Source organism: Heptranchias perlo, chromosome 8 (assembly GCF_035084215.1).
Source record: "Heptranchias perlo isolate sHepPer1 chromosome 8, sHepPer1.hap1, whole genome shotgun sequence".
NCBI classification, from domain to species: Eukaryota; Metazoa; Chordata; class Chondrichthyes; order Hexanchiformes; family Hexanchidae; genus Heptranchias; species Heptranchias perlo.
In genome coordinates, this window is record NC_090332.1 from 20,179,245 (window position 1) to 20,198,003 (window position 18,759).

Below are 18,759 nucleotides of genomic sequence, written 5' to 3' on the forward strand. Positions count from 1 at the left end.
AGCTTCTATAAATATGTCAAGAGAAAAAGATTAGTGAAGACAAATGTAGGTCCCTTACAGTCCGAAATGGGGGAAATTATAATGGGGAACAAAGAAATGGCAGAACAATTAAACACATACTTTGCTTCTGTCGTCACAAAGGAGGACACAAATGTTAGGGAACCAAGGGTCTAGTGAGAGGGAGGAACTGAAGGAAACCAGTATTAGTAAAAAAAAAAGTGCTAGGGAAATTAATGGGGCTAAAGGCTGACAAATCCCCAAGGCCTAATGATCTGCATCCCAGAGTACTAAAGGAAGTGGCCCTGGAAATAATGGATGCATTGGTGATTATCTCCCAAAATTCTATAGACTCTGGAACAGTTCCTACAGATTGGAGGGTGACAATGTAACCCCACTATTTAAAAAAGGAGGGAGAGAAAAAACAGGGAATTACAGACCAGTTAGCCTAACATCAGTAGTGGGGAAAATGCTAGAGTCTATCATAAAAGATGTGATAACAGAACACTTGGAAGGCATTAACGGGACTGGACAAAGTCTGCATGGGTTTATGAAAGTGAAATCATGCTTAACAAATCTACTGGAGTTTTTTGAGGATGTAACTAGTAGAATAGATAGGGGAGAACCAGTGGATGTGATGTATTTGGATTTTCAGAAGGCTTTTGATAAGGTCCCACACAAGAGGTTAGTGTGCAAAATTAAAGCACATGGGATTGGGGGGAATATACTGGCATGGATTGAGAATTGGTTGACAGACAGGAAACAGAGAGTAGGAATACACGGGTCTTTTTCCAGGTAGCAGGCAGTGACTCGTGGGGTACCGCTATTCACAATATATATCAACGATTTGGATGAGGCAATTAAATGTAACATTTCTAAGTTTGCAGACGACACAAAGCTGGGGTGGAATGTGAGATGTGAGGAGGATGCAGAGGCTCCAATGTGATTTAGACAAGTTGGGTGAGTGGGCAAGAACATGGCAGATGCAGTGTAACGTGGATAAATGTGAGGTTATCCACTTTGGTTGTAAAAACAGAAAGGCAGATTATTATCTGAATGGTGATAGATTGGAAAAAGGGGAGGTGCAAAGAGACCTGGGTGTCCTTGTACACCTGTTGCTAAAAGCGAGCATTCAGGTGCAGCAAGCAGTTAGGAAGGCGAATGGTATGTTGGCCTTCATTGCAAGAGGATATGAGTACAGGAGCAGGGATGTCTTACTTCAGTTATACAGGGCCTTAGTGAGACCACATCTGGCGTATTGTGTGCAGTTTTGGTCTCCTTATCTGAGGAAGGATGTCCTTGCCATGGAGGGAGTGCAACGAAGGTTTACCAGACTGATTCCTGGGATGGCAGGACTGACGTATGAGGAGAGATTGAGTCAACTAGGCCTATATTCACTAGAGTTTAGAAGAATGAGAGGTGATCTCATCGAAACATATAAAATTCTAACAGGACTAGACAGGCTAGATGCAGGGAGGATGTTCCCAATGGCTGGGGAGTCCAGAATCAGGGGTCACAGTCTCAGGATACGGGGTATGCCATTTAGAACTGAGATGAGGAGAAATTTCTTCACTCAGATGGTGGTGAACCTGCGGAATTCTCTACCGCAGAAGGCAGTGGAGGCCAAGTCATTAGATGTATTCAAGAAGGAGATAGATATATTTCTTAATGCTAAAGGGATCAAGGGATATGGGGAAAAAGCGGGAACAGGGTAGTGAGTTAGACGATCAGCCATGATCATTTTAAATGGCGGAGCAGGCCCAAAGGGCCGAATGGCCTAATCTTGCTCCTATTTTCTATGTTTCTATGTAAAATATATTAAAATTCTGTATGTTGGAAGAGTATCGGTTTGTAGTGCTGATCTGGCTCAATGGTAGCACTCCAACCTTTGAGTAAGTAAGTTGTAGGTTCAAGCCTCACTTCAGGATTTGAGCACATAATCTAGGGTGATACCCCAGTGCAGCACTGAGGGTGTAGCATTTCCTCAGAGATGCTGCCCTTCAGATGAGATGAGCAACGGAAGCCTTGTTTATGTACTCTAAGAAAAACAGGGAGTTCTGCAGCTGTCCTGACCCATTCTTCCCTCAACACCACCAAAAAGTAAATTAGGTAGGCACTCGTTTTATTACTATTTCTGGGATTTCGCTATACACGAAATGGCTGCTGCATTTGCCTACATAAAAATGGTCACCGCAAAGCAACTCAGTTATGTGAAGCATGATGAGATGTTATTGAGAAGTGATAGATGTATATAAATGCAAATGTTTTTCTGCAGAACTGTGTTATGGAGCTATACTGAGAGAAGGTGTTACAAAACTTGAAAAAAATATTTTGAAAATCATTAGGTAGCACAGAGTGAAACTATCAGATTGGCTGGGAACTGCCCACTATTCCGCATCATTCTAGAGAGCAACGATAACCCTGGTTTCCAACATGTGTGTGGAGCTCATGAATGTCTGTTACTAAGATTGATCTGTTTCTGCTGCTTCCTTCCCCTTGCACACCAAGCCAAACCACCCCACTGGCTCCCTCCTGCCCTAGCCCTGACCCTGTGTCTTCTCCAGTATCTCTCCCTCATGCCCTCTCCAAATTCATCTTGTCCATGAGATCCACCTCCTGCTCCCTTGACTCCATTCCCACTAAACTGCTGGACCACCCACTTCCTTTCCTGGCCCCCAGGCTAGCTGACATTGTAAATGGTCCCCTCTCCTCAGGTACTATCTCCCTTCCCTTTCAAAACCGCTGTTATCAACCCCCTCAAAAATACGACCCTCAATTCCTCTGTCCTTGCTTACTACTGCCCCATCTTCAACATTCTTTTCCTCTCCAAAGTCCATCAACGCGTTATCACCTCCCAAATCCATGCCCATCTTTCCAGCAACTCCATGTTTGAATTTCTCCAATCAGCACTAAAACGGCTTTAACAAACCCTCTGTCTGCGGTGCAATGTCCCTCCTCGTCCTCTCTGCAGCCTTTGACACCATTGACCATACCATCCTCCTCCAATGCCACTCCCCCATTGTCCAACTCAATGGGATTGCCCTTGCTTGGCTCCAATTTTACCTATCTGATTGTAGCCAAAGCATCTATAGCAATAGCTTCTCTCCCTGCCGCCACACCATTACCTCTAAGGTCCCCCAAAGAGCTATCCTTGGCCCCCTCTTTCTCATCTAATGCTGCACATTGGCGATGTTACCCGCAAGTATATGGACAGCTTCCACATGTATACTGATGACATCCAGCTCCACCTCTTCACCACTTTTCTTGACCCTTCCACTGCCTCTGTGTTGTCAGACTACTTGTCCGATGTCCAGTCTTCGATGAGCTGCAATTTCCTCCAGTTAAGCAATGGAAAGACTGAAGCCATCGTCTTTGGCTCCCACCACAAACTCTGTGCCCTTGCCACCAATTACATCCCCAACCTGACCACTGTTTCAGGCTGAACCAGACTGTTCGCAACTTTGGCATCCTATTTGACCCTGAACCGAGCTCCCAATCTTATATCCGGATCTGTTACATCACAAACATCCTTTTCTGCTGAAACCTTCTCCATGCCTTTGTCACCTCCAGGCTCGACTATTCCAATGCTCTCCTGGCCGGCTTCCCATCCTCCACTCTTTGTAAACTTCACCTCATCCAAAACTCCGCCACCCGTATCTTATTCTACATCATGTCCCACTCGCCCATTATCCCTTTTTTCGCTGACCTACATTGGCTCGCGGTCCCCCATGCCTTAAGTTTAAAGTTCTCATCCTCGAGTTTAAATCCCTCCCCTCCCCAATCTCTGTAATCCCCTCCAGCCCTACAAACTCCCTACTCCCTGAACTCTCCGTTACTCCAACTCTGGCCTCTTGTGCATCTCCTCCTCCCTTCTAACTAATAGCAGTAACTGCTGTGCTAAACTTTGTATTTTTAAGTGATGGTTGGTCTTTTCCTTTTCCCACTGTCCACAAAAGCTATCTGACCTGGCCACCTGTCTCCAGACTTCAGACTCCCCACTTTAAACCAGACAAATACTTTCCAGAAAATGATTGGGACCAAACAAATTTAGATAATTGCTGGTTAAATTCTGAATATCTCTCCCGCTTCCTTTTTTTGTTAATTCTATTAAAAAATGTGTTTATTATTCTTTTTTCCATTCTGGAGGGCTTGAACTGAAAGTTCAACCTGTCTGTTCTCTCCACAGATGGTGATTGACTTCCCGTGCATGTCCAGCATTCTCTGTTTCTCTTTTAAGTAACTGTGTGTTAAAATTTTTAAAAGTACCAATCACATATGTGAACAAATTCCACAAGATGTATGTATTTCAATTGAATCGCGTAGCTCCTTCTTCAGACAGCTAGCTAAGACAAAACAATTAATTGTTGAAACTATTGTATCATAAATAAACTAGGGCATGATGTGCAAATGAAAGCTGGTTTCTAGCCCCTTATGTACTGTGACAGAATTTTAAAAAGCCTATTGTCATACTACATCCTAGAAAAAATGCTTAATTTTAACACCATCTCCAACATTATCTGTCTAAGCTCACACATGAAAAATGGCCACTTGGGTGAGGCACTAGAAGACATTTACCCACTGATCCATTGGGGCAGCTAAATAACAATTATAATGAACATTACAGCTTGAACCTCAAGCTGACTATAGCATCTAGCTATGGATTGGATTTTCCCCTCATATTTCATAGACAGCTTTGTTACAGGAACTACTTTTTCAATTGACGATTCATTTGTTGCAGATGTCCAAAACTTGAAAACATCCTCTGCCACCACACTGCAAGTCACCCTAATGAAAATTCAGGCTGTCAATAGACAGCTGGATTTAAACGTCTCCACACTGACAGCAGCTGCTTTAATAACCACATTAACAATTCGCCTCGCAGTGCAGTTGAATTCTCTTTTTAAGAAAAACATGCTGGGAAAGAACATAATACTTCTTTTCTAAAACAGAAAAAATAATTTATGTAACATTTCAACTGATTGAAAGTGCTCAGGCTGCAATCTTCCTGTCTGTAGGTGATGAGGTTATTTGGTCAATCAATAATTATGCTGAGATTGGCTTGGACATCAAAATAACTGAACTGCCAGAGTTGACCTGCTGCAATAATCACATTGGAAGATTTTTAAGGAGCGGTGAAATGAAAACACAAAATTCCGGTAAGTTACGGATCAGTCACGTTTGAGAAAGACAGATTAATGCCTGAGTAAGAGCCTTGATCAGATTACAGTTCTACAATCGTGATGAAGGGTCAGACCTAAAGCATTAATTTATCTTTCTCTGCAAAATGCTGAATGACCTGCTGTGTATTTCCAGCATTTTGTGTCTTTATTTCAGATTTCCAGTATTCGCAGTTTCAATTTTCAGGCGTTAGCTGTTTTATATGCCACAAGTAAGCTGATACTGCATAAGCAATAAAGCAGTGTGCACATCTCTCCACTTCATTTTTGTTGACAGTCATTGTGATCTACAATATCCAGTTAAAACTTCACATCAACTGTATCCGAACAAATGGAACTGTGGGAAAATGGTTTCACACTGATGTCACTGGAACCACTCCACAATTCACATAATATAGATCCCATTTCAATTTACTATCTGTACTCCTCAGTTGGGTCAGTGGATAAATGCAATGTGTGGTGCTGTATTAAACCATACAGGCATCTCTAATCTCTAGTCTGTGTTGAGTTACCTGAGGTCAATTAAGGCATTACAATTAGTATGATTTCTCCTCCCCCATCCCAAGGACAATCAGTGCAGGCTCCTGTTTGAACCCTGGTAGAACCAGGTCTTGCTGTGATACCCACTACGGATGAGAAGACTACCAAAACTCATTGTCTAGACTCACACATAAAGAATGTCCACTTGGGTGAGATACAAGAGGGCTGTTGGCACTCATGGAACTGTAACCTAGTATGTGGCATCAGCTGCAGCAGAAGCCAGGATAAACTGGATCAAACTTCATCTTACTATGATGTATGGTTCCATGAGTACCTAGCCCTCTAGCGGTTCACCCGAGTTACCATTCTTCACGTCTGATCCTAGATCATGCGCTCCTCTACACAGCTCTTCATGTCCCAACTTGTGGCCACCAGTAACAAAGCACCACAATCCGGAAACATGTAACACTGCCAATATTACACCAGTATGTAAAACTAGACTACCAGAGACTCACTGTATCAATGTAGGCTCTTGTAAATGCCATGTAAACAAACTACAATAAGCACACTAACATGTAAACCACTATAAAATTCTGGAAAGAAATATTAAAAATTGAAACATGATACACAAGGACTTCTAGCCCCACTTGCAGTACTGATACGAACTCACTTGCAACATTATTTGTGAGCTTTCAGGTCACTTCACCCATAGGGTATAAATTACATCCCACAGCTCTTCATCACGTACCCTCAACAGCCAGCATTTTTCATGCAACTTTTCTGTGCATTTGTGGCTCAAGTGGTTTATGTGCTGGAGAGGGCTGGCCAAAGTCCGCTCAGGGGCTGTGGCAGGAGTTCACTTCACTGTAATGCCTGCAAAGCTGTTAACAGAATCTTTCATGTCTTATCTATCAGGGCTCATTGTAAAGGCAAACACCGGAAACAATAAGGCGAACAGATTAAGTATGTCTCAGGAGGCTTCATAACTTAAATGTTTGAGTGCTCATCTTTGAACCAAAAGATCATGTGGATGAGTGCCCAACACTTGAACTTGCTTGCCTCAATTACATCAGCTTTCAGCTGATCTTGCCACAACAAGGAGCAAGATTTGAATTGAAAAAAAATGTGCTTTGTGGGCACATTTTATAAACCCAAGGCAGATGTGGCAAGTCTAGTTACCACATTTCATCAACAAACATTTTATGCAACAATTGTGAGTGACACTAATTGTGAATGGACTATTGCACTTTGCACTGTTTTAAAGCCTTTGGCACATGTTGGTGCAGACATGCTTACTCAACTATTGGGCACTTTGTTTTGATCCAGGCAATATATTCCGTAGATCAATGCTGAAGGGTGTACTCTGCAACCTAGCTGAACGCATTCTCTGTCCTAAGTGTAAGCTCAAGCTACATTCACACTAGGGGGGGTAATTTTAACTTTGAGGGATAGTGTACAATGCGCGATATCGAATTAGCCGCCCATTATACACCACGCCTTATTTTCCTTTGCACTGTTGGTGGTTTCAGCTTTATATCAATGCTAATCCTGAAGAACGTTAATAGGACTTGAAGGCGCCAACTCACTCCAAAGTGAAGCAGTGTGACTAGCACCCTCCAGGGTTTGTCACTCCACTTCACTCCAATGTCAGGTTGGGCCCTGACTCCGGATTCAAGCTCCATAGCTGTAGCATTGGTGGGAAATGAAAACTGCTTCACATCGGTGCTACAGTTGTAGTGTGAATTCACCCTTAGACTATAATCGTAGTGTTTGTGGAGGACCTGGAATTGAGAATTCATTCTCTTATAAATTCTTCACTTAAGGAAGGTTTAAGGATGGTTGTTAGAATAGCAGGGCCTGCAGGTTGAAGCAAATAAATACCCTGTGCTACAACATGGGACAAGGATTTGCACCAATGATGCTATACACTGCTGAACTGCTAACCTAACGGCGGGAAGAAAGGATCCCTGTTGTCTCAGATTGTTCTCCTGCACTTCCTAGGGACTAGGTTCACAAAAGGCTTGGCAAAGACCTGTCAGCTCTCAGTGTGAGGGCAATGCACAAGGTAAAGGAGAAAAATATCTTTAAAATGGTCTCCCTCTCAAAACGAAACACTAGCACTTGCAGTTTCTTTTTGATAGTGTAGTAGTTCTTCATAGCTGGGAGGGTGGTTTTCTGCAGCCATGTCAAGCAGATTAGTGCCAACAGGTTACACTGCACCATGAGGGGAATGCTTTTCTATCTTGCCACATTGACAGCCCTATCTTGGCAGCCTGTCATCTCTCACTGCAGCATACAGTTTCAGTTCAATGATTTCCTACATCAGCTCATGGCTTCCATGCACACAAATCCGTATTATCTCTTGGCCTCTTATCCTTGCTTGTTGAGCTGCATCTAACTTTTCACAGTTCAACTGTGCGCCTCTTTTCTCTTTCCCTCCACCTGGATGCACACACATTGCTATTTCACTATTTTTAAAAGTAGCCATGAAAGGTTGAAATTTAGATTTGTGTGAACTTTTGCTAATTGGCAAGCAGATTATCTAAGGGCAGAGGGATGAGCAGGCAGAGATTGCTCGACTGGCCAGAGATATTTAAATGACAGCTCAGCTAATTACTGCTGTAATACAACACAGAGCGTTTATTAAAGATCTTATACCCATCATAAAGTTAAAATTATATGACTGTAATTGAATACAATCTCTTATTGTTGCTCTGTTGGAATCCTGTCTTTCAACTGTTGCTTATTTTGACAGCTCAACAATTCACTGTATTGCCGCCTGGTAAAAACTGCTTAATCATTACCACAGAAAGAACCTCCACACTAAAAAGGTTGCCTTTATCCAATTAAACCTCAAAGCAGGAATTGTTGTGTGCACTGACCGGCAGCAACAATGGGGTAAGGTTTCCTCTGCTATTTGTAGCAAAATCATAAATGCATTTATAAGGAATGCATTTATGATTGTGTGATGAGTAGTACTGAGGAAATTTTCCCTTAAGATCAGCAAATTGGTGCCCAAGAGCTAAGTCATTGAATCACAATGTAACGGTGAGTTCACATTGAGTGACAAGCGCAATATTCCACTCACTTATGCCTTCTTTACATTGTGCTGCTATTGACAGCAACCCCGATTTTGGTGCTTTGGTGTAAATGCCACTTGAACAAAGATGGTGCTTGCCTTCTCCTCTGGAGGCAGCAGTGGAAGGAACATTGAATACATGGCCAGTCGAGCAGTCTCTGCCTGCTCAATGAACACATGTCGCTGGCGCATTTTGTCTGGATGAGCACTCAGTCCATTCATATGTGTCATCATGCCGTTTTCACATCACTGGCCTTTAAGTACCTTCTACAGCACTCAGAAAAGTTCCATAGCCAGAAAATTAAAGTTCTAAATAGCAATTTTTATAGCATTTGTGCAGTCGTTTCTGCATTGGCGTTGGTACTGGGGAATTTACCCTTCAATATAAATGTGGCAGATACCACACAGCACTGGGAACCTCACCATAACACAAATTGATTCTGCAATATAAAATGGATTTCAGATTATGCATTGCAATCAAGCAAGCTGCACTTCAACTATTTAAAAGAGCAGTATGTGCCAGACAGGCTTCATTAGTGGTAGAATTAAGAGAGTATTGTGGCTATCCATTAGAAGCTGAAAAATTAATCACCATACAATATTTCTTTTAATTAGGGAGCTCTCCTACCACACCCACATATTTAATTTGAATAATTTAATATCACTGCAGTCCAAACCAGTTTAACCCTGACAGGTCCTGAGAGTTCTCTGCTCCCTGGCATGGTCTTATTTTTTGAAATCGCCTATTCAGTAAAATTCAAACAATCATAGAAGTTTTAGTAGAGAAAGAAGCCATTTAGCCCATCATGTCTTTGCTGGTGCTAGCTTTACAGCTAATTCCATTTCCCTCCTCCTTCCCTGTACCCTTTAAAATTTTTTGTCTTCTAGTATTTATCTAATTCCCTTTGAACTTTGCTTCAATAAAAATAAAGGATTTGACAAAGTTCTGCACAAAAGGCCACTAAGTAAGCATAAAGTGGTGGGGAGTCCAGGCAAACCTTGGGAATAGATAAGAAATTGGTTGAGGGATAGACAAACCAGCTTAGGGTATCTGAGCTCTGACGGAAGGTTGAGGGGCCTGGGATTGTTCACACTAGAGGCTCAGGGGAGCTATTATTCAAGTATGAGATTCTTAACATAATAGATCATTTGAACCCTGATAATATATTTGAAATTGCCACAGACACTAGAACCAGGCATCACGAGCTCAAGGTATGAACAAGGAAGATGGACGAATGGTATAGATTTAACTACTTTATACTGAGGGTGCTGAACACGGATAATAAACTGTCCAGGGAAATAGTGTCACATAATGCAGAAAAACTGGAGAGAATTGAATCGATAATTGAGGGATTAGGCAATTGAGGAGTATTTGTTTTTAGGGTCAGCCAGATAGACTGCAGAGTCTTTCCAGGACCTGTACTTTCTTCTGTTGCTAACAGAAGTGAACACAAGTTCAGATTAGCAAAAGGCAAATTTAGGACTGATCTCAGTAAGTTCTTCATGCAAATTGTGATCAGTACAAGGAATGGACTTCCACACAGTAGTGGAAGTGAAAACCCTGGAATCATTAAAAAAATTACATAGAATTTTTTCTTCAAAGTCCAAATTAAGCACATCCTCTGCATTCCCTTTATCTATATGTTTGGTCATTTTCTTTAAAAACTTGGATTAAATTAGTCAACCATAATCTGCCCTTCACAAATCAATGTTGATTATCCCTGACTAGCCCATACCTTTTTACGTGCTTACTAATATCATCAGTTATTATAGTAGCTACTTATGTGAGGCCAACTGGTAGCTAATATTTTAGTTACAAAATTCTGCCATGTTAGCAGTAGCGTGATTCTGTAATATTAATGCACACTAAAAGTATGCACATTTAAAAATGTTTTGAAGTATAAAAAATGGTATTTCTGCTATTCCTGTCATTTTCTTCCCTATTTTAACTTTTGTTTTAAGTTATTTCTTAAATAAATAGTAAAAAGGGTAGTCAGAGGAAGGGTGGGGCCAATTAGGGACCAAAAAGATCTTCTTGTGGAGGCAGAGGGAATGGCTGAGGTACTAAATGAGTACTTTGCATCTTTCTTCACTAGAGAAGAGGATGCTGCCAATGTCGCAGTAAAGGAGGAGGTTGTAGAGATATTGGATAGGTTAAAAATAGATAAAGAGGAGGTACTTGAAAGGTTGGCAGTACTCAAAATTTTTAAAAATCACCTGGTCGAGATGGGATGCCTCCTAGGTTGCTGAGGGAAGTAAAAGTGGAAAGTGAAGAGGCTCTGGCCACAATTTTCCGACCCTCACTAGATGTGGGAGTGGTGCCAGAGGACTGGAGGATTTCAAACATTACAGCTCGGTTCAAAAAAGGGGAGAGGGATAAACCCGGCAACTACAGGCCAGTCATCTTAACGTCGGTGGTGGGGAAACTTCTGGAGACAATAATCCGGGACAAAATTAATTGGTGCTTGGAAAAGTATGGGTTAATAAATGAAAGTCAGCATGGATTTCGGATTGTTTTCCTTCGAGTAGAGAAGGATATGAGGAGATTTGATAGAGGTGTTCAAATTCATGAAAGGTTTTGATACAGGCAAATTGTGTTTGACTAACTTGATTGAGTTCCTTGATGAAGTAACAGAGAGGGTAGCTGAGGGTAGTGCAATTGATGTTGTGTATATGGACCTTCAAAAGACGTTTGATAAAGTGCCAATTAATAGACTTATTACCAAAATTGAAACCCATGGGATTAAAGGGACAGTGGCAGCGTGGATACAAAATTGGTTAAGGGACAGAAAGCAGAGTGTAGTGGTGAACGGTAGTTTTTCAGACTGGAGGGAGGTATACAGTGGTGTTCTCCAAGGGTTGATATTAGGACCACTGCTCTTTTTGATATATGTTAATGACCTGGACTTGGGTATACAGGGCATAATTTCAAAGTTTGCAGATGACATGAAACTTGGAAATGTAGTAAACAATGAGGCGGCTAGTAATAGACTTCAGGAGGAAATAGACAGATTGGTGAAATGGGCAGACACGTGGTGGATGAAATTTAATGCAGAGAAGTGTGAAGTGATACATTTTGGTAGGAAGAATCAGGAGAGGCAATATAAGCTAAATGGTACAATTTTAAAGGGGTGCAGGTTTAGAGAGACCTGGGGGTGTATGTATACAATTGTTTGAAGGTGGCAGGACAAGTTGAGAAGGCTGTTAAAAAAGCATAAGGGATCCCGGGCTTTATAAATAGAGGCATAGAGTACAAAAAGCAAGGAAGTTATGCTAAACCTTTATAAAACCCTGGTTAGGCCTCAGCTGGAGTATTGTGTCCAATTCTCGGTACCACACTTTGGGAAGGATATCAAGGCCTTTGAGAGGGTGCAGAAGAGGTTTACTTGAATGGTACCAGGGATGAGGGACTTCAGTTTTGTGGAGAGACTAGAGAAGCTGGGGTTGTTTTCCTTCAAGCAGAGAAGGATAAGAGGAGATTTGAGGAGGTAAGCATGTCTTTATCGGGTTGAACGGGTTCGAAGATGACCAACAAAACAAGCAAGCAAACAGGATGAGGTTATTCATTGCATAACAATATGGAGCACCTGTTTATTTGACAGGAAGAAAGTTACTCTGTCAGTGGAAGTCATGATTAAACAATATAGTTTAATTGGGTCAGATTGCATGTTGAGTACTGCATCCAGTGGTTGCTGAGACACAAGGGATACATTCAAGTGCAGGGAAGAGCCATGAGGCTGATCGCTTGTGCTAGAGGCTTGTTATGGGGAAAGACTAGAGAAAACTGGGCTTTTCAGCCATGAATCAGGTGTCCCAGGAGTGATCTTATAGAGATGTATAAGATAATTAACAGAATGGAAAAGGTAAATCTGGAATCTTACATTAAAACAAATTGTGAGAGTAGGACAAGTTTGTTAGTAAAAGGAAAATTTAGGATTGAGATCAGGCAGTTCTTCTTCACATAGAGTGACGAACATATGGAATGGACTCGTAGATAGAGTACCGCAGGCAAAGATCCCAGAATCATTTGAAAAACAAGTGGATGCTTTAAAAGGAGGACTTCAGGGTCATTTTGGATAGATAAATTAAAAAGGCCAAAGAGTATATTAGGGAACAGCAGGCTTCTGTATACATTGCAGCGAACAGCAAAAGTTTACTTTGTAGGGAACAGCACACACTATACCATTGCAGAAAATAACATGCAGTGCACGCATTGCAGGGAGCAACATGTTCGATATAGATTGTAGGGAACAAGCACTGTATAAATTATAGGGAACAGCACACCCCGCGGTGCACCGTACGTAACAGCACACCCCGCATACACTGTATGTAACAGTACACCCTGTATACACTGTATGTAACAGCAGACCAGCAGTGACGGTCATAGGGGTGGGGGATGGTCTCTGGTCCTTCTCATGCCAGTTTGACTGATGCAAGGAAATCCAGGAGTGAGATAGGAGGATAGGCATTGCTATACAAGAAAAGACCAAAGCCCATCTAGTTCGACTTCTACCATCCCCATAGTCGCATGATATAATGATAATGGAGTTGTTGATTAATCATAGCAGTCAATCTCTATCAATTAGTCTACAACAGACCCAGACACGAGGTGAGGAAACCCATAGTGGTGGAAAGTTTTGGGAACCATAAGTCCAAAATCACCTGTTTCTCACAAGCATCCTACACTTACTGTACCATCATGTCTCAAATGACTCATATATTGTATCCCAAAATATTATTTTCTGAAAGAAATCTATCTAATTTGCATTTGATTAAATCAATACTACCTGCTTCCATTGTCTTCCTAGATTCCACAGATGATGGAATGCGGGTGGGGGAAAGGTATTGATCACAAATAATTGAGTATCTCATCAAAAATTAGCAATTAATATATGAATAAATTACTCTGCATTGATACCTGAAGTTTTCTGGGTATTCTTTGACTGCCATGTTGATGACCTCTAACGCACGTTGATAATGCTTTTGGGCTGAAAACAGAAGTGCCAGCAAATGGAGAGAATGCATGTCATCACTCCTGAGCTTAAGGGCTACTTGTAACAGTTCAATAGCTTCAGAGATCTGCAAAACAATTTTAAACATAGCAAAAATATTTTAAATGGCCCAGTATAGGAGGCATTGAAAAACCCCAGGTCTACTAATTGTAAAATTCTGGACAGTTAAAACCGGCCTTAGATTACAGTAAGTCACAGGAAAAAAACACGTAACTTTGTTCACACGTTCTAATGTCATATTGCATTGTTTTTTCATTCATTCTTCCATATGGTAAGCTTTTAGCCAATCAGGAGGACGAAGGCAGGAAAGGGTGGCTATAAGGAGAGTCAGCTTGTGGCAGTTGGTTAGAGTGGCATTAGCAGAGGATTGAGAAGAGGTCTGCTGACAATTGATGTCCAGCATGGGGGAAGAAAAGGGCAGTCGACGAAAATATCTTTTCAATAAAACAATGGATCCCTCTTCGTAATACAACCAACTCAGATTGAGATATGGATCTGCTCAAAGTTAGTATCATCAAGCACGCATATGTAATACTTTTTGGGGAGGGGTAGCGAGGAAGGGGGCAGATATATTTAAATTGATGTACAATTAATTTAATAAAAATAGAAAACATGTTTTAAATCATCACATCAAGTCCAAACCGTGTTTTATTCTCAATCCCCACACTTTGGCCCTCGCCCAGCCCTGTTGAGAAATTTAAACGGCATCAATCTTTACACAGTATCCCTTTTGGGTGATCGTCCAGGAGAGCGAAAGATTTGTTGAAGGAACACAGCTTGTACCTTCCACTTTGAACAATCCCAACTACAGTAAGAGTTAAAATACCAAATGAGGAAGAGCAAAGGCCAAGCTAAAAATCAGAAGGAAATAGTGAAAGGAAAACGGAATAGGAGGAAGTATAAAACACTTTAAAAGCAATAAAGAAATGAACTCTAAGAAAATGAATAAAGAGGAAAGTGTGTGTAGGAAAGAGGAAAGAGGAGCACTCTTCATGGGCAGCGTGAAAAATATCATTTTATATATATTGTGCCTAAGAGGAGATATTTTAATTCATTTTGGGCTGAAAGGAATCTCAAGATATCTGCCACATCAGGTACTCAACCAGAAAAGATCTACTCCAGATTATGCATCCAGCAGGTCTGTCTCCAGTTAGTTGTCAATCATTGGAGTGGGGACTGACATGCTTCAAGATCTTGAATGCAAATCCCTGTGCATCCAAAGCCAAGTCAAACGTTCAGCACCAGATGTGAGAGATAGTTAGATTATTAAAAACATTAATACACTCTTACTGGGACACTATTTTCTACCTGAAAATACTTGACTTGGCCAGTCTGCCACTGATTAACAGCCTCCTTTAATGTCCCCAAGTAATTTCTTCAAAGAGCTTCAAGTGTGCCACATTTATGTTCTACTCCCATTGTGTCAATCACGGATAGGGCCATCTCTGATCACTTCCGTGTATCCCTCTCCACCCACATCCCCCTTCCTCCTCCCAACCCCACTTCCTTCTGTCTTCGTCCTTGGAGAAAACTCTTCTCCCAAGTCACTTTCAAATTCCCAACTGTCCGGCCTTTGGCCCTCCATTCACGACATTTCTGAGCTACCGATCTGCTCAATCACACCCTCACCTCATCTTTGATGCCCTTGTCCCCATTAAAATCATTACTCTCACTCACCCTGGTCATTCCCCCTGGTACGTCCCTCATCTTCACTCCCTTATGTACAGGGGACGCAGACGTGAACATTTATGGCAGACAACTGGTTCAGCCATTCATCGCCAGATCTGGCTGGACCACATAATGCACTATCGGGTCCTGCTCCCCTCTGCCAAAACTGCTCACTATTCCAAGATCATCCTGGAATGCAAAGATAACCCTGGCTTCTCTTCTCACTACAAACCATCTTCTTAAACCCCACTCCCCTGCCTCCTCCACCCTCACCTCCAACAACAAGTGCGAGGAGCTCATGGACTACTTTGTCACTAAGATTGAGACCATCTGTTCAGCTGCCTCTGCCACTTCCCTCCCTTCCCCTAGCCCATCAAGCCAAACTTCCCCCCAAGGCTCCCCCCTGCCCTAGCCTTGAACTCGGATCTTCCTCTAGTTTCTCTCCTATTTCCCCTCATGCCCTCTCCAAGCTCATCTTGACCATGAGATCCACCTTCTGCTCCCTCAACCCTATTCCCACCAAACTGCCACCCAACTTCCGTTCCTGGCCCCCATGTTAGTTGATATTGTTAACGGTTCAGGTTCTATCCCCGTCCTCTTCAAATCTGCCAACATCAACCCCCTATCAAAAAACTCAACCTTGACCTTCTGTCCTTGCAAAATACCACCCCATCTCCAACCTCCCTTTTCCTCTCCAAAGTCCTTGAACGTGTTGTCGCTTCCCAAATCCGTGCCCATCTTTCCCGCAACTCCACGCTTGAATCCCTCCAATCAGGTTTCCGCCCCGCCACACTATTGAAACGGCTCTTATCAAAGTTACAAATGACATTCTATATGACTGTGACCGTGGTAAACTATCCCTCATCCTTCTCGACCTGTCTGCAGCCTTTAACACGATTGACCACACCATCCTCCTCCATCGCCTCTCCTCCGTTGTCCAGCTGGGAGGACTGCAGCTCGTCGGTCTGACTAGCTGCAGTCTAGTCAGACTGGTTCCATTCTTATCTATCCAGTCACAGCCAGAGAATCACTTGCAATGGCTTCTCTTCCCACTCCTGCACTGTTACCTCTGGAGTCCCCCAAGGATCTATCCTTGGCCCCCTCCTATTTCTCATCTACATGCTGCCCCTCGGCGACATCATCCGAAAACACGTCAGGTTCCACATGTACGTGACGACACCCAGCTCTACCTCACCACCACCTCTCTTGACTCCTCCACTGTCTCTTATTTGTCACGCTGCTTGTCCAAGCAAAAATTTCGTCCAGCTAAATATGGGGAAGACCAAAGCCATTGTCTTTGGTCCCCACCATAAAATCTGTTTCCTAGCCACCGACTCCATCCCTCTTCCCTGGCCACTGTCTGAGGCTAAACCAGACCGTTCACAACCATGCCGTCCTATTTGACCCTTAGATGAGCTTCCAATCACATATCCTCTCCATCACCAAGACTGCCTACTTCCACCTCCATAACATCGCCCGTCTCTGCCCCTGCCTCAGCTCATCTGCTGTTGAAACCCTCATCCGTGCCTTTGTTACCTCTAGATCGATTATTCCAGTGCTCTCTTGGCTGGCCTCCCATCTCCCACCCTCCATAAACTTGAACTCATCCAAAACTCTGCTGCATGTATCCTAATATGCACCGAGCCCCATTCACCCATCACCCCAGTCCTTACGGACCTACATTGGCTCCCAGTGTGGGAACACCTCGATTTTAAAATTTTCATCCTTGTTTTCAAATCCCTCCATGGCCTCACCCCTCCCTATCTCTATAACCTCCTCCATCCCCATAGCCCGCAACGATCTCTGCGCTCCTCCAATTCTTGCCTCTTGCGCATCCCCGATCTTAATCGCTCCACCATTGGCGGCCATGCCTTCAGCTGCCTAGGCCGTAAGCTCTGGAATTCCCTCCCTAAACCTCTCTGCCTTTCTCACTTCCTTTAAGGAACTCCTTAAAACCTACCTCCTTCACCTGTCCTAATATCTCCTTTTGTGGCTTGGTGCCAAATTTTGTTTGATAACACTCCTGTGAAGCGCCTTGGGATGTTTTACTAGGTTAAAGGTGCTATAAAATGCAAATTGTTGATGTTGTATTTGTTAAACCTAGCTTTGTTGTGGGCAGTGTGTTATTTAAATCCACGAAAGTTTAAGACATTTGACAGGATGAATCAGGTTGGGAAGCTGGATGCATTGTGCAGAAATGATCAGAGATATTTTGATAATATGTTTAGATGTAAAATGGTAAGTGGCTGTTGCAGATGTTTTCATGCTTGTAATTACTGTACTGAAGATCAATTGGCTGACATCAAATAAGGTAGCAAACAGCTGAAAAGTAATTAAAAAGCTGCCTCTACACCAATAACTTTGGTTGGTAAACACACCACCTTTTGTAGCAGGGAGCCATACAGACAACAAATGTCCCCCATTCAATCCTCGGTCTCTGCCAATCAATTTATACGGAAGAAAAGGACCTTTGCACCCTTGGGCTAGGGAAGGCAAAATCAGCCATTATCACCATTCGTGTATCCCATCTAGTGATCCCTATTGGAAAGTATGTTTACATGAGTATTGGTGAGAGCACACTGGGCTTGGTTGTGATGCTTGCTGCGGTTGAATGGCCTGCTGGCGTTCACTGTCTAGGCTGACGTATGAGGAATGGCCACTTGGGCAAAGTAATGGAGGGCAACCAGTACCCCAAGCAAGGGGTCAATGTGCATAGGGGAAGAAATAAATGAAAACAAAAAATTAAATAAGGTAAGATGGGAATTTTATTGCAAGAACATTGTTAACAAACTGTAATAGCAATTTAAATTGGGAAAATAAATAACTGAAGTTGTCACTGGCACAGCCCGCATCATGTGACACAGTGTAACAAACAGAACACTGTGTGCTATCATATTTATAAAGGGTATTTCACAAGTGTGAAAAGATTATCACATGTCCTTCAAGCTCGTAAAATAACTCCCACAATACAGTCATTCATGTGATTGCCTAGATTTACCGTCTGTATGAACCTCTTGTGACCTGCTTAATAAAATTTCAGCGTCACTGACTTGAAATATGGTCTTGTTTTCCCATTACGAATTGGGTGGGGGAAGCTGTGCTGTTGCAGTATTGTTTTCTTCTGGGACATGGTGAGACATACAACATCTTTTCTCCAGTTGATAGATTTTAGCAGTCTACAAAAACATGGCAGGTTATAGCCCAGCTGGCACTTATGGACCCCTACCTATTAGCCATGCCTGACTTTATACCAGCCCCCTCTCCGAAGCAAGCATCTCAGGCCAAGATCATTTTACAGCTGACATTTTCATCAGGTATTTTTTCTCCAGCTCCATTATTATGCTTC

The 18,759-nt window shown here is 42.5% G+C and overlaps 1 protein-coding gene and 1 long non-coding RNA gene across 6 annotated transcripts in view; one reads left to right on the plus strand and one right to left on the minus strand.

The window, feature by feature from the left end:
- Window positions 1–18,759, minus strand: part of LOC137324463 (tetratricopeptide repeat protein 7A-like) — a 249,376-nt gene that overhangs the window by 113,719 nt on the left and 116,898 nt on the right. For all 3 annotated transcript variants that reach the window (XM_067988771.1, XM_067988768.1, XM_067988767.1), the window contains exon 15: window positions 13,652–13,812. In XM_067988771.1, the coding sequence (XP_067844872.1) occupies window positions 13,652–13,812 (161 nt within the window). The remainder of the gene's footprint in view (window positions 1–13,651; window positions 13,813–18,759) is intronic.
- The window catches only part of LOC137324464 (uncharacterized), a 45,369-nt gene continuing 45,017 nt past the window's right edge, over window positions 18,408–18,759 (plus strand). For all 3 annotated transcript variants that reach the window (XR_010963621.1, XR_010963619.1, XR_010963620.1), the window contains exon 1: window positions 18,408–18,727. This is a non-coding gene — a long non-coding RNA (uncharacterized lncRNA). The remainder of the gene's footprint in view (window positions 18,728–18,759) is intronic.